The 24,406-nt window shown below is 35.6% G+C and overlaps 4 protein-coding genes across 5 annotated transcripts in view; 3 read left to right on the top strand and 1 right to left on the bottom strand.

Moving 5' to 3' along the window:
• The window catches only part of LOC107722578 (ras-responsive element-binding protein 1-like), a 45,737-nt gene extending 37,471 nt beyond the window's left edge, over positions 1 to 8,266 (bottom strand). Inside the window, exon 1 of the mRNA XM_016530990.1 lies at positions 7,872 to 8,266. The gene's annotated coding sequence lies outside the window, so the exon portion shown is untranslated. The remainder of the gene's footprint in view (positions 1 to 7,871) is intronic.
• A 3,419-nt stretch (positions 8,267 to 11,685) lies between these two features.
• On the top strand, positions 11,686 to 12,941 carry LOC107722529 (neuritin-like). Its single transcript, XM_016530894.1, has 3 exons — positions 11,686 to 11,937; positions 12,253 to 12,397; positions 12,584 to 12,941. Exons 1-3 carry the CDS (start codon positions 11,883 to 11,885, stop codon positions 12,813 to 12,815), a joined length of 432 nt encoding a protein of 143 aa, XP_016386380.1. The 5' UTR covers positions 11,686 to 11,882; the 3' UTR covers positions 12,816 to 12,941.
• A 3,544-nt stretch (positions 12,942 to 16,485) lies between these two features.
• Positions 16,486 to 17,816, top strand: lyrm4a (LYR motif containing 4 a). 2 transcript variants are annotated; one of them, XM_016531091.1, is made up of 4 exons: positions 16,486 to 16,650; positions 16,882 to 17,002; positions 17,166 to 17,256; positions 17,681 to 17,816. In XM_016531091.1, the coding sequence occupies exons 1-3, from the start codon at positions 16,565 to 16,567 to the stop codon at positions 17,226 to 17,228; spliced, it is 270 nt and encodes an 89-aa protein (XP_016386577.1). In that variant the 5' UTR covers positions 16,486 to 16,564; the 3' UTR covers positions 17,229 to 17,256; positions 17,681 to 17,816. The 2 variants fall into 2 exon arrangements, with proteins under 2 accessions (XP_016386577.1, XP_016386576.1); XM_016531090.1 differs by lacking the exon at positions 17,681 to 17,816 and having other exon boundaries at positions 17,166 to 17,386.
• Positions 17,817 to 20,178: 2,362 nt separating this feature from the next.
• Positions 20,179 to 24,153, top strand: LOC107722637 (ribonuclease P protein subunit p40-like). Its single transcript, XM_016531089.1, has 8 exons — positions 20,179 to 20,431; positions 20,516 to 20,660; positions 20,746 to 20,814; positions 21,453 to 21,548; positions 21,676 to 21,801; positions 21,893 to 22,091; positions 22,324 to 22,458; positions 23,911 to 24,153. Exons 1-8 carry the CDS (start codon positions 20,315 to 20,317, stop codon positions 24,107 to 24,109), a joined length of 1,086 nt encoding a protein of 361 aa, XP_016386575.1. The 5' UTR covers positions 20,179 to 20,314; the 3' UTR covers positions 24,110 to 24,153.
• Positions 24,154 to 24,406: the final 253 nt, after the last annotated feature.

Raw genomic sequence — 24,406 nt, 5'->3', positions numbered from 1 at the left:
CTAATAAATATTAATACATCTTTATTTTTAAAGGAATAATCACATCTGTTTTCTTTTTAATTTTAACAGTAAACCTCTGTTGTGCAGCACTTTGTTCACCAAAAAATAAAAGGGTTTAATTTTCATTTGATTAGGATAAATTAAATTAATGTTTTATGCCTTCATCTGATTACCAGAAAAATTAAGAACATTTTATAGGGCCCTATTATTGTTTAAAAAAGGACCCTATGCAAAAAAAAGAATAGGTTTAAAATACAGGCATGTGGTTCTTAAATTTTTTTTTTTTTATTAATTCACTATTTGTAAACTGATGTTTACTGTTCATTTTTTAGAAATATCAATAACATTTATATTAAAACTATATTCACTGAATGTAATCAAAAAATCGAGAATCGAATCGAAAGCTTGCGAATCAAAATCAAATCGAATCGGGACATCTGAATCGATACCCAGCCCTACATGAAAGCACAATTTACTATTTGCTAGCTCGTTGCAGATGGTAATTAGGGGAGGGACATTCTCATTCTAGAGAGCATCTGATTGGATAAACATCTGTGTAAGTGCACAATGAGTCTTGACTATTTTTGTTCCATTTTCCCAGAAAGACTGTACATTTTGCACATATGTGCTAAAGGTTAGCTAATTTTAAAAGTATTGCATATTTTGAAAATTGTACACTGCAAATAACTTCAAAGGTAACAGACATGAAATATAAGCCAAAAAACTTAAAATTTGATGTCACTGTCTTTAAATACCTACTTATTGATCTTCAAGTTTTTTGTCTCATTCTAGTACGCTAAAAGAACATGTCCCATTCTCTGTGATAAGCAGGTTAATATTTACTGGAACCCTGAGATGCACCGGGCTACAAAAGAACCAGGAGTGACCTTTGCCTCGTTTCCATGTTTTGTTTTCCCTGTCCTGTTCTGTCAGGAATCCTCTGCTCCTCGACAAGCTTTTGCAAATGGTGATTAATTCATTAATTAATTCAAAATACAATTACTTTATGGTTTAAACATTTGCATGAAGTACAACTGATAAAGTCAAGTCTGACAATCCTGGATCAATTTTATGAAATAAATGTTCTTCATTTAACAGTTCGACTAAAACGTTTTTCTTGCTGGAGCACACATGCTTAGGAACTGTTTTGTATGTACTATTTGCTTGCAAATGTTATGCAAGCTGCTAAATGTGAGTGTGGGAACAAAGAAATCTGCTTTTAACATCATTTTGTTTAAAGTACTGAACACTTAACATAGCTGGGGCTTGGACGCAAGCATGGATTATCAGACATTAGCGAGAGCCAGGATGGTGGACAGCCACATTCACTGCGAACACACTGCGTGCCTTATTTTCTAAGAGCTGGAAGAGACGGGAGCGGCCGGGTTTCTCCTCCTGAAAGGACGCCATTTTTGCTTCATTGTCTATGCTGCTTCAGGGCATTTTGGGAGAGGCTGCTAGAGAACTGCCTGAATCACCTAATCCCGTCGACTGATAACAGTCAACTAACAGCATCATTCAGCTAGAATGATTTCATAACCTGTGATTTTTTTGAATCAGTCCCATTAAAAACAACTTTTAAATGTGCTAACACATTATGAAAGCTCCACTGAACATGACATCAGATGATACGGGATGATCTTGTGATAATGTGCCATGAAGCACTCACTAATGAGATGGATGTGCTGGTGAATGAGTGTGCTTTGAGTTATATCTTGTTTAAAGAGACAGTCCACCCAAAAAGGAAAATGATGTCATTGTTTATTCACTATCCTTCTCACTATTTTAAATATAATGACCTCCAAAATGACAAATAGTTCATATGACTTATACATCATATTCCAAGTCTTCTGAAGCCACATTATAGTTTTGTGTGAGAAACAAACCAAACTGCAACCAAATGATAATCATTCACTCCAGTGAACATTTAACCATTGCAACTGGAACTGTTATGATTCATGAACGAATTATTTAAACATTTGTTGTGAACAGAATCAATTCATTCATTAAAAAGACTCAAAAAAGCAAATTTTCCAAGAATCAGGCATCAAACTTTGCTCAACTAAAGCGGGTCAAGATTGTCAGTGAGTAACGACTTAAATGTTGAACTATTACTCACACATTCGCTATCATATGGCTTCAAAAGATGTGAAATATAGAGCCATGAAGTCACTTCTGTTATAACGCTAAGATGCTTTTGTGTCATTTTGAAGCTTCAATAAATGGAAAAGGGTGAAAAATTCACTTTTTGTGTTTTACAGAAAAACAGATTCGGGTTTAAAACGTCACGAATAAGTTTCATTTATGGGTCAAATATCGCTGCAATGCATTTGTTTGGCAAAAATTGGGAAAATTCGAGACAAACTGGTGCAAACTGTGCTGCAAAGCTGACAGACAAGGAATTTACAATAACAAATCTATGAAGCTGACCAAATATGTCTTATGAAGTCGTTCTGTATACGGACATGCTAATTGAAGCTCTTTGAAGGAAAGCACTGAGCTAACATCCCAGCCACATCTGTTTCCCATTGCACATCGCTCTCAGAGACACAGAGGAGGATCTGTCCTCAGTCCTTCTTGCGCTTAGCGAGAGGAGACTGTATGATTCAAAGTCCATGCAGGTCAACACAGGAGTGACCTACTGACATGAGGACGACAGTTTGTGCACACCTAGATTTCCCAGTTTAATGACTCCTGCACTCAGTCACACACCGTTCCTCCCTCATTGCTTTTTCCATCTCGTGAATCACTACAATGAACTGGAACTGAAACAAAAGTCACAGCTTTGTCATGAGATTTCAGAAAATTATGCATGACATGCGTAACATCACTCACTGCGTCATTAGATTAGAAGCGTTTTGTGACACTTATGTCAGATCATAACCCAAATTTCTCTCAGTTTACAAAGCAAAAATTTGACTTTTAGCAACCCCTATACGTGATACAGATGAATTAGTCAGAGGCATATTTTCATATCTTTCAAATGTTTGTTCAGTGCTTGAACACGAAACTGGGAAGCCTACAAAGAATGCTAGTACAAGACGAACTGGTTCCAAAATGTGACTCGACCTGCCATCTTCCCGTTTCTGTCTCCCTCCTTCACTCCTTAATGAGCAACAAGAGCGTTTCTTCAGCATCTCCGCCTCCCTACGCTGTGCTCCCTCTCTAGAAGCTATCAAACATTCACAGACTGTGGGCAACTGCCAGCTGACAAAACTGTTTAGTCAGCAACAGAGGCAGGGTGGGAGAAGAGGGGCGGGGGAAGTAGCAGGGGGAGGCAAAGAAGGAGGCCTGCAAAGCCGTGTGTGATTCGACTTCTTTTTCTCACAGACAAACGTAAAAAAGTGAAAACAAAGCTCACAATTCCTCAAAAAGGAGTGCTAGCGAGCTAAACTATTTATGATTGTGGTAAAACATCACACTTTGACTATTATGACCTGTTTGATTGACTATCACACAAAACTAATTCTCAAACGAACAGTGTAAGTATATGCTACCTATTGTTTTGATCTTTTTCTAACTTCCTCTATCCACACAGGCTGCTCTATTTCCTGTCATCCATGTCCCACTTACACCAAAGCATTTTCATGAGGACTCGGTTTCACTTTTAGTTTTTCTTTACTACACTTTATCATTTAAAAAGTAAACAATTTAGTCCTGAGATGCCCAAACTTTTCACTACGAAAGGCCAAAAATCAAACTTAACTGACAGGCATGGACTGAAGGTCAAATTCATTTACAGTATATTCTCTACATTCCAATGCATAAATATACATAAAACAAAAGGATATTTTTCTTTTGATATGATATTTATATTTCTTCACCCTCATGTTTTCCAAACCTGCATGACTTTATTTCTTTATTTCTATTTTTATCCACTCAATGAAAGTCAACAGGGTTAAAAACAATGTTAGATCCCACTGACTTTCATTGTATGGAGAGAAAAAAAGAGAAATTTTGCAAATCATCTTTTTTGTAAAGAAGGAAAGTTGTACAGGTTTGGAACAACATGAGGATGAGTAAATTATGCACTGTAAAAAATTAAAAGTTGAGAAAACTTCAGCAGCTTCAGCAGATTTGTGAGTTTTCTTAACTTGTTTTTGTAGGGGATTTGTGAGTTTTCTAAACTTGTTGTTTTCAGTTTATACAACAAAAAGTTTTGTTGTATAAACTGAAAACAACAAGTTTAGAAAACTCAAAAATCTGCTGAAGCTGGTTGCCTTTTTAGTTTTTCTTTACTACACTTTATCATTTAAAAAGTAAACAATTTAGTCCTGAGATGCCCAAACTTTTCACTACGAAAGGCCAAAAATCAAACTTAACTGACAGGCATGGACTGAAGGTCAAATTCATTTACAGTATATTCTCTACATTCCAATGCATAAATATACATAAAACAAAAGGATATTTTTCTTTTGATATGATATTTATATTTCTTCACCCTCATGTTTTCCAAACCTGCATGACTTTATTTCTTTATTTCTATTTTTATCCACTCAATGAAAGTCAACAGGGTTAAAAACAATGTTAGATCCCACTGACTTTCATTGTATGGAGAGAAAAAAAGAGAAATTTTGCAAATCATCTTTTTTGTAAAGAAGGAAAGTTGTACAGGTTTGGAACAACATGAGGATGAGTAAATTATGCACTGTAAAAAATTAAAAGTTGAGAAAACTTCAGCAGCTTCAGCAGATTTGTGAGTTTTCTTAACTTGTTTTTGTAGGGGATTTGTGAGTTTTCTAAACTTGTTGTTTTCAGTTTATACAACAAAAAGTTTTGTTGTATAAACTGAAAACAACAAGTTTAGAAAACTCAAAAATCTGCTGAAGCTGGTTGCCTTAAACTTTTAAGTTTTCTCAACTTTTGATTTTTTACAGTGTGTCCAAACATTCATTTTTGGTGAACTATTCCATTAACCTTCAACAGTCATTTTTTGATTTGGCCATAAATTAAACATTCTTAAAGACTGTGTCTTAAATTTGAATAAAACATGCAAATAGTTAGCATCCATCTGCAAACTCATTTTCTTAAGCCCTACAGGGTACCGTGTCGAACCCAGCACCCCAGGACCAAACCAAGCTTCCCATTCCCTTCGAGGGAGAGGGAACATAATCTTATCTAAAATAGACAGGTTAAAAATAGCTCCAGAGCGAAACAGGATGCCCATCTCTACCCCTGGATGAGTGAACAGAACACCCATCACTAGGGGCAAACGGCTCGGAGAGGTGACCAACTAAGTTTCTCCATCCAGGCTGGGACTTCAACAGACTGGTCAATCTGTCTTTACACTCAGTAAACAATCAAGGTTGGGCATGTTTGTCAAAAGAAGTCTACTAGGGAACCCCAGAGAGTTCATTTTAATTAATATATATTAATCGAGGCTAATCAAGATGTACCAGCCGTCTATTAAAACATTTCCAAGGCTGCGTCTCGATATTAAAATAGACCAAAACAAAAGTACAAAATGAATCCATCCACTCAATAGGGCTGTTGAGACTTTAAATACACTTCAGAATGATTGAATACAAAGTGGAGTAAAAGCTGATGGCCCTTTCTATCACTATCAGCACGGCAGCTCTGATGCTCACAATGGGTTTTCTCTATTCAACAGGCTGGGACTTCAACAGACTGGTCAATCTGTCTTTACACTCAGTAAACAATCAAGGTTGGGCATGTTTGTCAAAAGAAGTCTACTAGGGAACCCCAGAGAGTTCATTTTAATTAATATATATTAATCGAGGCTAATCAAGATGTACCAGCCGTCTATTAAAACATTTCCAAGGCTGCGTCTCGATATTAAAATAGACCAAAACAAAAGTACAAAATGAATCCATCCACTCAATAGGGCTGTTGAGACTTTAAATACACTTCAGAATGATTGAATACAAAGTGGAGTAAAAGCTGATGGCCCTTTCTATCACTATCAGCACGGCAGCTCTGATGCTCACAATGGGTTTTCTCTATTCAACTCTGGCGACTCCCTGCTGAGGACAGAGGAGATTACAGCCCAGACCGCTGGTTGACTGTTCACTAGAACATGCCTTTGAATTTTCAATGGTCTTCTTGCTTTACGCGTCTGAACAAACACATCTCCACCCTACATCAGCCTGCATTGTGAGAGGAGAAGCTATTAGAAAAATGAGAAAAGGAGGATTTGTTTTTTAACCTTGCCTCTCCGCGCGGAGAAAACAGTAGACAACGAAAAAATCTTAAAATATAATATATATTGTTATTATTAAAGGCAAAAACAAGCGCAAGTTGATGCTTATATAAAGTAATGCAGAAACAAAAAAAGTTAAATATTTGCATAAGGTGATGAAGCAACACATTCCCATGTTGGTTCAGAGTACATTTACAATGGTTTAATCTTTTAAAATCACTTTGCGATTCCACAAAAGATAGCGACTTATCTTTAATTAGCAATGTTTCTCAAAACTATATTGTTATGGTGACGATGGGCAAAATTAATTCCAAACATAAAACCTCTAAATCAGACGTTTTCCACTTTTACAGACCCAGGAACCTCCAGTATAAAAACAAAAATTACATTATATACTGCTTATTAGATCATTTGCGAGGAATGTAATTTAATTCTATGTTTTATGTAGGCTGTGGTCTCTTCGGACCCCCTGGACTACCTTCCGGGACCCCTGGTTGTACATAATTATACACCATGCAGTAGATCACCATAAACCACAGCATAATCTCAGCAATATCCTCAGATTACCAACTAAAGAAAAAAGGCCTTTATTTACCTCTAAAAGGTTTAGACAGTACTTTACACCACTTTCGGGTAGTAATATGCAACTTTTAAGGGAAGATAAGGTACAAAGTTGTCCCTTTAAGGTTAGTGCCCCATTGCACTTTAGTGCATGGTATAAAAGTTACTGTACAAATCAACCAATATGTAGTTAAAAGTCAGCGGATTGCGGGGAGGCAGCGAGTGAATGATGCAGGCCTCCTGGAGCCCAGTGTTGAATTTGGTAATGGAATGTGAACTGCTCATCCGGATCTCTGCACATTCTGATTCTCCAAAGAGACGCGAGAACGAACAGAGGATGATGGGAGGAGGGCGCAAGCACATACACACCCGCACGAACAATATGATGCATCCGAGTAATTAGTAATCCAAAACTGAGATGGTTTAAATTGTATCGTCGATGTGGCTGCTTGGTGCAAATATAAAAGCCGACTTTTCTTGTATGCCTCTTCGGCGTTCATCTCGTGCAGCAAACCCAACCCAAAGATAGTCACGACGACAGCGAACTTCCTCCTTTGAAACTTTTGACATTCCCAAACATTAAGTTTGCAAAGTGTGACTGACGAAAGAAGGGTGGTTTGGTGAACAATAATAACTTGTCGATGGTGAGGAAAAGTCGAAAGCACAAATAAAACGTAAATACAACATGTCCCGACAAGGTCACAATATAAAGGGAAGCGTGTCCAACCCCCCACGCGTTAGCCTCGATCAAAGTTCAGATGTGGATGCTTCTTCGGTTCACTCTAAAATACTCACTTTTGATGACAATATATGAGCTAAACTTCCTTTTGTTAAATGGGAGATAACGCCACATTAGTGACACTGAATGTATGGTTATTTAAAGTGCTAAAGTTAACTCAGGTATGAATTACATGTGCGCTGGTTAGACGCGAGTGAATTCCTGTAGTCAGGCGTTCAACCTTTGGATGCGAGAACGAAACGAGGAAGCACAAACCCCGGGCGAGGAAAAAAGATCGGACATCATCTCAACATCTTCGGTCTTCCAAGTTTAAAAACTTCCAACATAGTATCCATCGACCAAAGTTTGCAATCGGCAGGATGGAGAACGTAAACAACAACAACAACAAGTAGAAAAGTGCACAATACTTACGCTTGACTTTGTCAGGGTTGGGCTGATTGTGCTGAGGCATGGTGATGGTGAAAAGAGATGATGGACTTCGAAAAAAAAAACTGCAAACTTGTTCCGGAGAGCGATCAAAATGGCGTATTTGAGGATGTGCAAAGTTCGCCAACTGGATACTTCACATTGCCTACTGTGTTAGCTCCCTAAAGTAATGATGGCCATCGACACTTCCGACGAATGAGGGTCAGAAAAGTCACTTTTTCCTCAAAGTGTGTTCCTGAGCGCTGTTCAGTGAACGTGATAAGTAGACGCATCACGTGTTGCTCTAGTCTCCAAGGGGACGTGTGTTACTGAAGCTGCCACTGGAGTTCAGCTGTGAGCATCTCTACGGGAGGGGTGGAAAACTTCACTCCTTCAGCCGCATCCGATTGATTATTCACGATAGATAGATAGATAGATAGATAGATAGATAGATTTGATGTAGCAACAAGTGTCTAACAACAACAACAACATCTTTTCAAAGCTTTTTGTAGACATACAAACAGATTTTGTGATAATGCATATTTACAAGTATATAAAATATTGTTTAAATTGTATAACAGTTGCTATTTTATGTTGCGTAGACAATATAAACTCGTAGACGATATAAACTAAAATGTAACCGTAATAGTGACGGGATACTGATGATGCAACACGCTTTGGCGCCTTCTTGCTATCACAAGACAAACACCTGTTGGTCGTCATACTATAATGGGGCATTCGTCATCCCAAAAAATATTGTGGAAGGGCGTTTAATAGTCTCCGAGAGAAACGAGGAGTTAAATGTCAAGACGAAGACGAAGTAATTCGAGGTAGCTCCCGCCTTTCTGTGAATTTCGACAACAGCCCTGTGCAAATCGTGGGTCTATGAATGTAACTCAGTATGCAAAGATAATAAAGTATTAAGTCCTTTGGAGTTTTTTTCTGTGACATAGTTAATATTTTGATTAATGGTGTTTGAGTTTTCAGTGTGCAAATATTGCAACCTTGAAGATGCGTTTGGTTACAAATATAGGCTACATTTTGACATACTCAAAAATCCGTTTCTTAACTGAGCTAAGATTAGGCTGCATATTTTGCTAAATTTGAGTGAAAACGACTTGCTTTAACAGTCAAGAAGTAAACAAATAAATAATTTATGAGAGAGATGATACTTCCATTCTTTGGAGAGAACTTTAAACATTTCAAAACATTTACCTTCAGTCATTATCACTTGAAATTTGTATAGGCTAGTTAACTCATATAGGCTAGGGCATTTGACTAATGTATAGATGTGCCTCAAAAACTGTTAACTAGTTACATTAACTTAGAGGTTTAAATCGCTTTTACTGGGATAAGTCTTATACCTGAGAGGTGTCACAGCAGCAGCATTGGGTCTGTGAGTTTGTGGTTGGGCTGCCACTAGAGAGCAGTCTCTGCATCACCTTATGTAATCACATGAGAGTGACCTTGTGCTGGTATAAGCAATGTTTCTGACCCACAGTGACCTGGGTAATTGCCTCTGGCCTACATAGTGTTCTCCATCCTGCACAAAGTTCCATGTTCCTTTGTATTAGTATGATTAAAGTTTTTTTTGTCTTTCCTTTTCCTTTTTTAGTTTTTATTTTCTCTATTGTTTCTTTTACAGAAATTTTTGATTAATTAAATGTAAAGCTTTTGGTTTAGGATGGAATCTACGAATTTACGATCTCTAAATTAAAAACTGAGAAAGCGATAAGATTGAACACAATTCAAAATAATGCTGATAGTTGATAGCTGAAGTTGATACAGCTATCAGGTACAGCTCACTTCTGTGTTGTAATGAGTGTGAGCGTGTGTTTATGCACATATGGATGTTACAATTATTTGAAATACCTGTGTATGAGCATGTGTTGAAGAAACACATGCTTCTAGTAGCTTTACACACAATAAACCTTACCAATTTGACAACAGTGCCATCTGATGGTAAATAGTATGTAGCCTACTGCTTATCAGTGGTCTCGGAGCAATCTACACTAAAACATTTTACTCAGAGTTTATTCTATTTTACGAGGGCATTTTTTTTTGGTTCTAATACTACAGGTATACAGGTAATTTACTGTATAATAGTTTATTGTATAGTGTATTAATGTGGAGGCAGGAAAGTAGGGATGAGAGAAGGGACATGGGATTGGGACTTGACCTGTTCAGACTCAAACTGGATCCCCTTGAGCCAACTGTTCTTGCAGTATGTGTAATGAGCAAAAATAGTAGCTATTTAAATATTAGTAATAGTCAGAAATGTTTTATTTTACAAAAGGACTGAATGTTGATTATTTATTTTTTTTTTTGTAAATGTAATCTTGATTTTGGGTAAATTCATTATCCATAAGTGTAAGTGTATGAAGACAAAACCATTGATGAATGGCAATGCTTTAAAAAAAAAAAAAGGTCATTTCATATGAATGTACCTTTCACGTTTCATATACCTTTGTGAGATTTAGTCAAAAGATGTAGGTTAATTGATCGAATTTTGAGTCTCTGGAAAATAGTGATCTATGACATTGTATTTTGTTGAACTTAAAAGGTTTCTGATTTGTGGACACATCAATGTTTGTAGATTTGTGGAGTAAAAAATAGTTTTATTTTGATAAAAAGATAAAATTAGACCCTTGGGATAAGATGACCTCCCCTGAACTAGAAGGCATAGAAGGACCCAATTACTTATTGTAATGAATGGAGTTATTATTCAGTATTAGAAGTACATTTCAGACACCTTGCTTTTCATTAAAACCCATTAAGTTGTCTAATTGAAATCATTAATTTTGCATTTATAGTGTTGCTATTATGACATTTGTTCAATTAAAATATGGACAATTAAATATATATAAAACTTTTATCTAAATATGTTACCATTTAAAAGTAAATGCACATTGTTTTTGAGGGGGCATCGTCCCCATCTTACCCTAATGTTGTTAATAATAATGTTTTTTTATTTTATGTAATACTACTCGCTTGGGGGCGCTTAAGGCACGTTTGGTTCTGTTTGTAGATTTGTGGAGTAAAAAATAGTTTTATTTTGATAAAAAGATAAAATTAGACCCTTGGGATAAGATGACCTCCCCTGAACTAGAAGGCATAGAAGGACCCAATTACTTATTGTAATGAATGGAGTTATTATTCAGTATTAGAAGTACATTTCAGACACCTTGCTTTTCATTAAAACCCATTAAGTTGTCTAATTGAAATCATTAATTTTGCATTTATAGTGTTGCTATTATGACATTTGTTCAATTAAAATATGGACAATTAAATATATATAAAACTTTTATCTAAATATGTTACCATTTAAAAGTAAATGCACATTGTTTTTAAGGGGGCATCGTCCCCATCTTACCCTAATGTTGTTAATAATAATGTTTTTTATTTTATTTAATACTACTCGCTTGGGGGCGCTTAAGGCACGTTTGGTTCCCATTTCTCACAAAATATCTCACCTCTGACTCTGGTACCCATTTATATGTCTGTATAAGCTACCTAGGCCTACAGTACGACAAGAGCGCTGTGTAAAACATGATCATCTTTAGAACATGTATGTTCTAAGTAAGTTAATTTTAAATGTCTTAAATTCTGATTTGCTTTTTACACTTATTTAGATTATTTCGAGTCAACTGTAAGACTTTTTATATTAGAAAAACCTTAAGATTTCAAACGTTCTAAATATAAATTACAGTTTTTTTTTTTCTAAACCTGAATACATTTTACAACGATTCCAATAAATATGCAGCACGAAATAAAAACGTTATATTAAAACGTGAGGTTTTGTCAGTCAGGTGCACGCTGACGTCATCATGGCGCAAGAAAGTAAAGGAGGAGTGTGAACGTAGGTGACATCTCCTCCATTCCTCTACAGTCGACTTTATCTCAGTCAACTGTGGGAAATGCGTGACAGAAGTAAGTTAATTCTTCTTGAAATGCAGCAGTTTGCTGATAAGAGGAAGTAGACTCCAGACCTCCTCCACAGACTCTGTTAAGCGTAGGATGGGACTGACTTTGACCGACAAATACAACTCGATACTTTTCACACTGGAATTGGGTGAGTCATTGCGTTAAGATATATGCAGAATATTGATTCTTGTTTTGTTGTAATAATTAGATTTAAAAAAAAAAAAGCTGGAATTCAATTTTCAGACCTTGCCTTTAAATACATTATAAAATATATCCTTTTTTTATTTAATGTAATATTTAACCTATGTATTTATTGAATGTTACTGTGAAGGTCACAGTTTAGTTAATTTGGGCTGTTTGGGTTATTAATTATAAATTGAGGATGATATGAAATACTCAAGCTTTTTTTAAGCGCGAAATTTTGTGTGTATTATTCTGGGTGATTTATTCTGGTGTATTTCAGTTTCATTGTTACAGGCAGCGTGTGCTGGAGGAACATGTGAAAACGTATTTAAAGGTTTCTCAGACTGCCTGCTCAGCCTTGGAGAAAACATGGTGAACTATCCCCAAGAGCTGGATGACCGCGAAAACCTACAGACCATCTGCTCGTAAGTACACACTATCTGCAATCATTTCTGGAAGAAGCTAAGCATTAAATATCTGGTGGTCTTTCTCATATTCACATATCCATGAGTAGAACTCGTGCCATCCGTGACTCAGACTCACAATACTGAAACATATTTCATTCGCAAGGACTAAAACAGATTGTGCACTTTATGTTTATCCTCATGCAGATATTGGAATGACTTCCACTCGTGTGCCTCCACCGCAATCGCAGATTGTCAAGAAGGAGCAACAGACCTCTGGGAAAAACTGAAACTGCAGTCCCGGAGCTTGAACTATCAGGGAAGCTTGTTTGAATTATGCTCCGGGGATAATGGAGTATCCAGAGTTTTATTACCAGTGGAACTGAAGATATTGCTGATGTGTTTTACCACACTGGTGGTTTGGCTTGCTTTTGAGTAATAAACCTGAAGATCTGACCTGAAACAAGTTACAGAATGGATAATATGCATCCCTGTCTCTCTTCAACTGACTCAGTACATGTTTTGATTCACATGATATGATGATTATGTTAAATATAGGACTCGTTGGCACTCCTTGACCTATGGAAGAATTCCGAAGTCACTCTCTTAAATGGGTCTTAGGTCTTTTTTTCTTTTTTTTTTACCAACATTTGAAAATGATTCAAAGTAAAAATGTGAAATATATTATATGAAAAAAATATTATTTTAAAACACATTTTTTCTTCTTGGACCATTATTAGGTAAAAATAGTGCATTTTACAACGAGGACCAATAATTAGAATAATTTTTATTATTATTATTTAAAGCACACCTAAAATACATATTATTGTCTGAAAAGCACATATTTAACATCACAGACTTTTAAACATCACATAGACAAATCTGCCCAAATAAAATTAACTTGATAAACTGATTATTTTAATACAGTATAGGATAATGACATTTACTTGTAAATGTACACTTATAAATTAAAAAGGCATTTGGGCAAATTTTAGAAGTGTCTCATCTTTTGTTGACACTGAAACAAATGAAATATGAATCAAATGTTTGAATAAACACCCAGATTTTTTTATTTAAGGTTTTTGTTGTTGTTGCTTGTTTGACTTCTCCATACAGTACATCACATATGATTTGTTGTATTTTGAGATTCTTGATCATCTAAATAGTACATTGAGTTGCTTTAAATAAAATGAACAGCTAAATGCAAGTAATTCCATATATTTTCCACGAGGAGTTGCATGCTCAAAGTTATGAAGCCCCCAGCGTTTTTTCCTCTAATGATGGCAAAAAAAAAAAACTGAACATCTGTCTAAAGCAAGACACACAATACATATTAAAATGGGGGCACATCTCTGGTGGAATATTAATGGCAGGAGAGGCCCAGATGCTCTTTTTATTGTGAATATGAGCCCTTGAGATAGGACCACGACCTGGTTATTAACACGTGCTGTGCTGAAGGTCCTAAGCATTCCCTGAAGGGATTGTGCATTCATCGACTCAAACACATCTGTCTTTTTGTTTGCTACGTAATCTGATGTGAACAAAATAAAAGCAAGTCTAATTCAGTCACCTTGAGAGGAGAAGATACTGTAAGTGGGATGGATCTGTGAGTGGAAAATGAAACAAGATTTCCTTTATTTATTCAATCAACATCGATTGCATCACATATGCACAAATGAATTGTCTCTGTACTGTATATGCAAGATCCAGAGCAGAAACTATAAGTGACTCATAAGTGTTTAATAATTTAGCGACTCCTCCATACTCAAGACAGCATCCCGAACAATAAACCACTCGGACATGATCGCTTCGCATGTTTTGACAGCAGAACTAGATTTCACTATAGATTTGCAGGACAACATTGCAGGTGAACATAGTAAGCTTGTATATAAATTGTCTACTTACACAAAAATTACAGTAGTGTGTTTTACAAGAAAATACTATTTAAGTTCTACTTCAAAATTTCATGTATAATTCATTGTATTAGTTGCCATTCTTTGTAATTGTTTGTAGAATTTACTAGCAATTTCTGAGAAAAAAAAATTCTAATTGCTAATTATACTTATATGGCATTCTTAGAAATATTGAGTAAACATACTGAACCATATTCCCATGCTTTAAATATAGTTTTAAAAAAAAACTTCACCTTTGAAAATCCAGTTGATAACAGTTAATACGACTAGATGTTTAATTGTAAATGTCATAAAAGTTTAGTATAAGCCATGGAAATGCCTCTGATGAATATCATTATGTGAAATATTTAAGGCGTTGTCAGAACAGATGATGGCAGTTGGTATCTGAGGAGAGTCAGAATGTGCTCTTTACAAACACCAGCTGTCTAGAGCAATAATACTACGTAATGTGCACCATCTTATTGTGAAAATATCAGTTCTATGTACCTGTGAAGACTCTAATTACCAGTGTAGATGTACTTAAAGTCCATCAAACAGGTCTGCTTATCATATGAATCATGACTTTATGCATATGGAATTCTTCTGTGCATCTTAAATTTATCAGAACCAGTTTCTTTATATGCAAAATTCTGAATAACTGTCACGTAGAAGAAGGCCATTGTACCGTCATGTCTTCCGTTCTGTGGGCTACAAAACAGAAAGAGTCCAGGCTCTTTCTGGTTGTTAATAATGCAGGAGGTTGTGTGAGTAAATGGGGCAGACGGTAGATCCTATGTGGACCCTGTGGAAATGGAAGCAGCAGAGCAGAGGATGAATAATAAACACAGGTGACATGTTTGAATGCAGAAAGTCAAGGATGAGAGACGGAGATTTCAATGGTTCAGCTCAATGCTCATGAAGATGTTAACATTTGTAATTAATTTAATTTTGTGTGGTAGCTGCGGGGTATACTTCAGGAAGCTGAGGTTACTCAGGTTCTCCGGCTGGCTTTTCATCTGAATGATAGAGTATGGAGTATAAGTGCTACAGTAATTTTGCAAAAATAAAAAATAAAAACAAACATGAATTCTGGAGATGGCAGTGTTAATTCCTTTATTGTGTACTAATTACAAAACAAACAAACAAACATGAATTCTGGAGATGGCAGTGTTTAATTCCCTTATTGTGCGCTATTAATTACAAAACAAACAAACATGCATTTTGGAAATGATAGTGATTTATTTCCTTATTGTACATTACGAATTATAAAACAATCAAACAAACATCAATTCTGGAGATGGTTAATTCCATTATTGTGCACTATTAATTACAAAACAAACAAACAAATAAACATGCATTTTGTAAATGATAGTGATTTATTTCCCTATTGTACATTACTAATTATAAAACAATCACACAAACACGAATTCTGGAGATGGTAGTGGTAATTCCTTTATTATGCACTACTAATTACAAAACAAACAAACAAACAAACATGAATTCTGGAAATGATAGTGATTTTTGTCAACCCTATAGTGCACCACTAATTTTAAAACAAACAAACATGAATTCTGGAAATGATAGTGATTCATTCCCCTATTGTATATAACTATTTATAAAACAAACAAACATGAATTTTTGAGATGGTGGTGTTTAATTCTGTTATTGTGCACCTCTAATTACAAACAAACAAACAAACATGAATTTTGAAGATGGTAGTTTAATTCCTATATATTTGCTAGTTAAATAACAGTAAAAGATACATACAGTACATACATTAGACCCAATTGTTTCAGGAGTCTATGTTTTTTCCACATAGTTTTCATTTAGCAAAAAGTGAACAGTCTTGTTTTACACAGCACAGTTAGTGTGATGAGGCCCCATATGCCAACAGTCAGCCATGATGCGGCCCTAGGGATCTTCTGTGGTCTCCCCAGGCACAACACTACTGTGGACATGAATTTCTCCTAATGTGATGTTAACTGCCCTATATAGCGCTCATAAAAGGTAGCATTGAAAAATTGCACAAAAAGTGCACCTCCAGTAAATTGCATTTGCATTTTAATATACAGTCGGAATGAAACACTGACATGGGTTGGTAATCTGCAAAAATGTCCTGAAATGTACTAGTACTAAAAATGGCATTTGCCTCTTTATTGTAGGAATGCACATAGTGCGTTACATTCCACGGCCATCTGCTCAACGGATCCTGACCACAGTCTATGATCCTGACACTAGATGGCGATGTATCAAACGCAACTCAACGCAACACGAGAAGAACTACACTGAAATCAACATGGCGTCGTGCAGCAGGGCTCAAGTGATCTCTCTCTACAGGATGCTTATGAAAGAGAGTAAAAAATTCCCCTCATATAATTACAGGTACGCTTTTTATTATTCACTGTGAAAAAATATTCTGTATAAATTATAATGATATATATTCGTGCATGTTGTCTTTGTCTAGTTGTCACTGTATTATTAAACTAGTAATTTTAAACGATAATTTATATATGTATATATGTAAACGACGCATGCCTTTTTAATTCGTTTTATATTTAAACTAATATGTCCCATCTACTGGTTATTTACTATAAAAATACTGTTTGTTTTCAGAACATACGCACTTCGCAGAGTGAAAGATGGCTTCAGGGAGAACCTTCATGTTGACAACCCCAAAACACTGGATATGCTCATAAATCAAGCTAGAGAGAATCTGGCGGCCATCAAGAGACAGGCAAGCAATGCCAGCTTTGTTTAATATTCCAGTATGATTTTTATGGCCAACGAACTTGAATGGCCTGATCCAAATAGGAGAATGTAATAATATTTAGAGTTGCTAATAATTAAAATCACATTTAATGTCCTATATCTAAGTATCTCTTATCCTTGTCTCACAGGTTTCCATTGGCCATCTGTATTCTGCCCAGAAGACCATTGTTGAAATAGAGCCTCATTTATAAGTGTCTTCAGAATCAAAATGTCTGGTTTGTTAACCCTTTGGGGTCGACTAACGCGGATACGCGTTTTGTGGCATCTTCTCCTGATAACACCGAAAAGAACTTAAATTACACTTTCAGTTTGATCTTACAGATAAGAGCAATACATCAATCGAATCTGTAAATGGTCTACCAGTTCTCAATAGTCTTGTGAACAAATGTTCTGTATGTGTTTTATGGCCTTATTTCAGTGACTTTAAAATTTTAGTTTTTCATTAAGCACGCATAAACGTTGTTTTCTCAAAAACACAATCACATACTTACATGCTGCCCACATATTATTGTAGCCCAGTTTGTGCTGATTATGGTGCTACTAAACTTAGCCATTAAAATGTTTATTAGCAACTGAAAAAAGCACAAATGTCAGGACATGTCAAAACTTCTCCAGGGCCCAAAACACCCTCGGACCCCAGAGGGTTAATGACAAATCTGTTTATCCTGGGAGCTGCAACACTAGTCGACCACGTTTGTAAAAATTGTATATTAGAGTATGCTGTAAATGTATGTTTATGTTATATTTTTTAGCCAATAAATAAGATGCATATAATGAATGGCTAGAATATGAGAATCACTGTAAATAGAAAAAAAATTACACAAATAGATTACCTACATTTGAGCAACAACACGTAAGTTTGTTTTGCAGATCTTTAAGACATATGGCAATACTAAACATGTTACCTACAATATGGTAGTATGACTTAATTAAAATGTGTTCAAACGATTAAGACAAATGATCATGCAACTAAAAGTCAAGTTCACTTTATTGAACTAAATTTCAGATCGTTGCATCAATTAAATCCTTGTATTGTCAAGTATAGTGAGTCTGAATCCTCAAAGTGTAGTTCTGTCCATCATTATTGTCCCAGTATTTTCCGTGATCAGTTTGACAATACACTGCGAAATGCACTGATGAATCTTCGTCAAAACAGAATGGCGTGTGCAAAACGAAGTCAAACTTTTCCCACTCTAGCCCCTTTTCTTCATTCAGTCTTAATGCAGCTTGTATATCCGAAAATGTCAGCCAGTTGTTTAAAGTGTACCTGACCCCAGCTTCTCTTGCGTTGCTCTGCATCACTATTATCACACCCTTCACTTCAGAAGCGGTTATTGTGACACTCTCCAATGCGACTCCCAGACGGCGTGACTTCATATCAAACTCCAGCGAACTAACAGGCATTTCAAAGGCTGGTGCTAAACGTGCTGAATTCAGATGCTGAAGCTGCTGGTTTGGAGGATGATTCTGGAGTCCAGATGTTTCATTTGCATCATCAGAGATGTCAAAGTGTCTGACGTTTGCCAGATTCAACCCCATCATGTCTGCAAATTGGACTCTCTTTCCACGGACTGGATGTTCCTTGTGTGAGGAAGATTCATGCTGGTATAGGTCTACAGGCAGAGATTTGGCTCTTTGCCTGTCAGTTTTTGGTGAATAAGGTGATGATTCTGGTTCAGACAGACACTCGGTCTTGTCTGAAGTTTGAGTTTCCTCTGACTGCTCCTTGTCCATGAGTATTCATCATATCGACCACTTCAGATGTAATTGAGGAGCGGAAGGTCTTTTAAATATCAGAGCTGGACCTGCAGTCTTTGCGTAAGAAAGATGCTTGACAAATACTATGTGCACATGAGTTGCGTCACAGCAACGTCACTTGTCTTTGCAAACAAATTAGTGATGTCTAATCAGCAAAAAAAAAAGACTTTTAAAAGCCAGAAACCAGCCTAGGGCTTTGAGGACATAGTCATAGTTATTTAATATATTTATCAATAAATAAAAAAACAAAGATTTTACATTGTGCAATTTTTTATTTATTTAAGCTATTTATTTTGACAAGTGACAAGATTTTTCTTCTGTAATTAATGTCATTTAATTCATATTTATTTAGAGTAGCCCAAAAAAATTGATAATTTGTTCCCTAGTTAGACTAAAGCAAAATTTATTATGTAATAATAAAGAATCGTAAAGAACATCCAATCTTTAAAGTCACATTTGGTCTTCCACTGTATGTTGTCTGGTCTGTCAATCATTGTCTAGTGCAGAAACAGTATGACGTATACTGCAGAGTGCTTGTGCGCACATGACAGTGAGCACATATTTCTGCACGTGGATCTGTTTACACCCTTTATGACAACAGAGTGCAGTCGGTTTAATAATTAATTATATTACATTATTATTATGTTGAAGTTGTTTTCCCCTCCAGAATTTCAGTTAGTAGAATCTTGTTTTTAAGGAATAGTTCACCCAAAAATGAAAATTCTGTCATTATTTACTCACCACGTTGTTCCAAGCCTGTATGAGTTTATTTGTTCTGTTGAAGATATTTTGAAGAATGCTGGAAACGTATTATTTGGGAAAAAATACTTTCTTCAAAATATCTTCATTTGTGTTCAACAGAAAAAATAAACTCATGCAGGTTTAGAACAACAAATGATAAAAATTTTTGATTGAACTGTCCCTTTAATCTTAGAGGATTCTTTTGGATTGATTCCAAATTATGATTAAATTCCTTAGGATTTTGAAAGGGGTAAATTAGGTAATTGGGGACATTTGACACTGGGGTTTTACATATAGCCTATAAATAAATGTCTTACATAATTCCCTTTAAAAGGGGGAATTGCTATCTTTTTCCTTTTTTTAAAGACGTTAACACTTAAGGGTATTTTAGCTAACCATTATGTATTATTGAGCAGGATCATTTAGGCTATATATATAAGTCATTCTAGTTTTTTATTTATTTATTTATTATTATTATTATTATTATTATTTTAGGTCTATTATCGTTTCTAGTTTTGGTAGTAACTCGGTTATACTAATTTACCCTCATGGAACGTTATTTATAATAAATCAGAATAACCCGAACGGCTTTTAAAATAGATAAAGTAACAAACCCAAACTGTTTTACGAGCCTGCCTTAAGCAGGAACTGACGTCAAATGTTTGCGACAGATGTTGGTAGCCGTTTTTTTGAACATTAAGCCACGGAGTTCAATCAGCTTGTTTCTTTTTGCTCGACTGATCTCATAAAAATGTAGACATTGCGCATAGATATCAAAATGTCGCCAGAGCTGGAAAAGTGCCCGAGAAGCCTGTTGGTGTGCGAGAAATCAAACTTCTTGAATGAAAAGTCTCGGCATGACATCCACGTGTCGAAGCACAACTTTAATTACAAAGTGAGTTTAATCATTAAACATTTGCTCAACATATTGATTTTTCAACTGTGCTTCGATTGTATTTGGATGCCGCTGTGTCCGCAGATCTCAGTGCTGGTACCTGAATGTGGGATCCTGCCTGCCAATGTCAGCAGCGTCATCCACAGCTTCAGCCCTTATTATTTAGTGCGGGATCTGCCGGTTTATCAACTACTGGAAGAACCGTTCCTCGAGTCACTTGTAAAGAAGGGTAGGATGAGAAATATGCTATTGTACGTCAATATCATTTTTTTTTGTATTGAATCAGATATTTAGATTTTTATCTTTTTACACAGGAAACTTCTATGCGCTTTCTTACAACACCAAAATTGATGAAGACAATGCCATTGCACTACTTTCCAGCGGTAAGCAAAATACTTACACGGATAAACATCATTGTCTGGATGGCCGGTTGCATAAACAGCTTAGACTAGTCTTAAAAGTTAGTCATTATTTCTGCAGGATGAGTCATAAAAAAAACAAACAAATTCTTTTACGTAACGTAGATTGGTCTAATTTGAATCTGAAAATTAAGACCGATTACCACTTGGTTAACTGCTGGCTAATCAAACTAGTTCTTAAGACACAGTCGTAACATAGTGACTATGTTTATGCAACTGGTCCTTAGTGTATTCTAAAACCCCCATAAAATTACATGGTTTTGAAACTTTTTTTTTTTCTGCTATAATTGAGATAATTGCTTGTCTTCAAACTCTACTACTTTTGATATATTGAATTAATGTGGTTGGTTAATTTAGTATTTTACATTAATCATGATATTTTGTAAGTCCAGAAGTTATGTTCTATACATTTTATCTTGATTTCCCCCCCCATTTTATTTTAAAGTTATTACTTTAATATATTAATATTAACATACTTGCTAGTTGGTTTAATTTAAAATGCCAACATCTGCTAAGAGTTAATTGTGACAAGCACATTAGCATATAGACATGGACTAATAGACATGAAATATTAATTTTAAACTGTTTTTTTTTCTTTTCAGGTCAGTTAATTTTGTCTCTAGATAAAGACACATATGAACAACTTGGCTTGGAGGGACGCCCATCTCTGTACAATCACAAAAAAGCCATGAGATTTGGTAAATCTCTTTATTCTCAGTAGCTTTTTATGCATGAAATGAAGGTGTTTTATGTGAAACATAACATTTTCTGTGAACATAAATACTAGTATTATAATAATAATTATAAAATGTCTTTGTTTTGCAGTCGTGACTCTGGATCTCACTGACAAAAGCTTGACCCCAGGCACCAAACGATACCAGCGGGTTCTCTCAAGTTTGAAGGACAGACTACCACTCAGATATGACTTTCTTTTCACTAAATACAACACAGGTTTGTCTTAAGCAATCCATCATCCCCATCACTGACCTTAACAAACACATTTTTAAATTGCCTTAGCCTTTTGTATTTCCAAATTTTTCAGGTTCAGATGAAGATCACACTCTTAACAAGCTGTTGTCCCAGTACTCATACGAGGAACACAAGCCTGCTTTCAGCCATCACACCCTGAAAAATATACCATGTCCCACACTTTACCCATCAGATATACAAGGAAAGACACTGTCATGTGACCCACATCACTTCTTGGAGTGGCTTGGAGCGGTTAACCTGGACATCAGCTGGTGAGTGAGCTGAGGAACGGTTATAAAGTGTTAAATTCACAAAAGCCAGTTGCTGTATCATGCAGTGCTCTTATAGGATTGTCATCTGCTAAATAGTCGAATTGGCTCCATATATTGTACAATTAGTACCTGAAGACTGTGGCACAAAGAGACTAAATGAATTGTCTATGACAATAAAGGAGTTCTGGGTGTGTTTGACTGCATTTCTCAATTTAACTGTGTATGTTTTCAGTGAAAATGCTGCTGACAGTTTCCTGTCGACATATGTGTGTCCAGAGCCCCAGAGCTCTGTCAGTCAGGCCTTGCTGTGCACCGTTACTGGCTTTATCTCACCTGAGAATGTGTTTGTGCTGCTGCAAGAACTCAGGTGAGAGCCCAGCATTACTGTCACCTACTGTATCCCAACTTAATATGCAGAGACGACTAGAAGTATGCCATTTGTAAGATAATTTCCCCATAAACACAGTGGCATTATTACAACATTGATCAAGATAGTCATTATTTTCAAAGTTCTGTGTCGTAATTTTTGTGAAAAACAAGTGCCTTGAATTGTATTGACTGTGCACTGGTAGTGTACTTCAAATACTTAAACTACATTTAAAATAAATTCATATTAATTAAATAAAAGGCAACTTAAGTGTACTTAAAGAGTACACATTAAAAATGCACTTTATTATACTAATTTTAATGTGGTGACTAACATACCAAAGGACTTGTAAAGTAATTGATTCTAATTTTAACAGTAGTGCTAGTGTGTTATACAAGATTATATTTAAAATCAATATATTTTAAATGCACTAAATTGCAACTTTATCATTACTAATGTGTAATTAAATACAGGTTGACCCAGAAAAACTTTATCACAAGTACATTTAAATAATCTTTTATAGAAATGTACAATCTTGTCTTTTTTAATTGAATTTTATAAAATGTTTGTTTTTTTAATATTTTAATATTGTATTCATGATATTTTGATGAATGTTTAATTTGTGTCTGCCATGATATGGCAATAAATTTACATATGACATGTTTCAATAGATATGTCATTACAGTATATTTTAGTTTTGTAAATTCTTGTCAGGGCATTCAGTACACTTTAACCATATTTCATAAGACAACAGAAGTAATAATGAGATTACAAAGATGTACATTTCTGTCATGACAACTCTCGGATTGGCATGGTAATGTACATGACAATGTTAATGTATTTGGACTTGGCGGAATAGATCTGCTACGCGGCTGCTGTGGCAGAGCAAGTACCTAGACTTGCTACTGACAATACATCCACAACATGCTGCTGTGAGCATGTAAGAAATACTGCTGCTGCACATATAACATATATGGAATAACCCCCATAGCATACATGAATCACCCCTTAGCAGATCTATACAGGTGGAGCTGGGGAAGGTGGAGGGTTTCTGAAGTGTGCTGCAAACTGCTACCACAAGCATTAGCCAAGTATTTAAATGTTGAGCAGCGAGCTCATTGGCTACCGATACAGGAGAGAACCAATCAGCTGTGACGTGATGTCATTGTCATACTGAGTTAGATCTATCGGACCGCGTCATCTAGAGTTTCATGCCAGAACCTTGTGTATAAAGTCCCCCTTAGTGGGTAAAAAACCCTTTAAAGTTCAGCTAATTGTATTTAATGTTAAATTATAATACATTTACATTTAATTGCAACTAAGTGTCTGAAAACTGTGTATATATAAGTGTAATATTAAGTAATATTTCTAAGACATACTCTTATTAGAAGTATAGTATAGTGTACTTTTGAAACTTACAAGCTGTTTATTTCTCTGCCCTGAATCATCCAGGCAGTATTTCGATGAACCGAAGTTTACACCGTGGATCTCCCTCACTGTGCATGGATTTATGGATAGTCCTGTGTCGTGGGGAGCCACAGAACATGGATTCCTCAAAAGTGGTGAAAACTTCTACAATTTTGTTTGCTTCAAGAATCAGGACTACTGGTTACACATGGCTACCGGTGCTCAAGACGGCTGCCCACCCTAAAACTGGACATTTGACACTGAGGGACCTCTTTTTTTTTTTTAATTCATGCAACTTTGTTATAATGTAAAATACAAACATAAATATAAAATGTACGCTGTTGTTTCAAGTTTTTTTTATTAAATTATAAGAGGACAACAGTAAGTAAAAAAAATGTATAGAATATCAATTTATTTGGACCAGTCATTTTCACAGCTGTTACATGTTCAGAAACCTAAAAATAATCTTTACAGATTGTACAATTTATAGCATTTAGTATATCAACTATAAGAAATATGCCTTGCCATTTTATATATATAT

The sequence above is a fragment of the Sinocyclocheilus rhinocerous genome, unplaced genomic scaffold (genome assembly GCF_001515625.1).
Source record: "Sinocyclocheilus rhinocerous isolate Xijiao unplaced genomic scaffold, SAMN03320098_v1.1 scaffold541, whole genome shotgun sequence".
Lineage (NCBI taxonomy): Eukaryota > Metazoa > Chordata > Actinopteri > Cypriniformes > Cyprinidae > Sinocyclocheilus > Sinocyclocheilus rhinocerous.
This window is presented reverse-complemented; position numbering and strand designations above follow the sequence as displayed.

Excerpts from the sequence above, each read along its gene's own strand:
- LOC107722529 (XM_016530894.1), top strand. The coding sequence starts at position 11,883 with ATGGGACTGACTTTGACCGACAAATACAACTCGATACTTTTCACACTG. Across the intron at positions 11,938-12,252 it reads ACTTTTCACACTGGAATTGG|TTTCATTGTTACAGGCAGCG; the intron begins GTGAGTCATTGC and ends GGTGTATTTCAG. Across the intron at positions 12,398-12,583 it reads AACCTACAGACCATCTGCTC|ATATTGGAATGACTTCCACT; the intron begins GTAAGTACACAC and ends ATCCTCATGCAG.
- lyrm4a (XM_016531091.1), top strand. The coding sequence starts at position 16,565 with ATGGCGTCGTGCAGCAGGGCTCAAGTGATCTCTCTCTACAGGATGCTT. Across the intron at positions 16,651-16,881 it reads TTCCCCTCATATAATTACAG|AACATACGCACTTCGCAGAG; the intron begins GTACGCTTTTTA and ends GTTTGTTTTCAG. Across the intron at positions 17,003-17,165 it reads TGGCGGCCATCAAGAGACAG|GTTTCCATTGGCCATCTGTA; the intron begins GCAAGCAATGCC and ends CTTGTCTCACAG.
- LOC107722637 (XM_016531089.1), top strand. The coding sequence starts at position 20,315 with ATGTCGCCAGAGCTGGAAAAGTGCCCGAGAAGCCTGTTGGTGTGCGAG. Across the intron at positions 20,661-20,745 it reads CGAGTCACTTGTAAAGAAGG|GAAACTTCTATGCGCTTTCT; the intron begins GTAGGATGAGAA and ends CTTTTTACACAG. Across the intron at positions 21,549-21,675 it reads CAAAAAAGCCATGAGATTTG|TCGTGACTCTGGATCTCACT; the intron begins GTAAATCTCTTT and ends TTTGTTTTGCAG.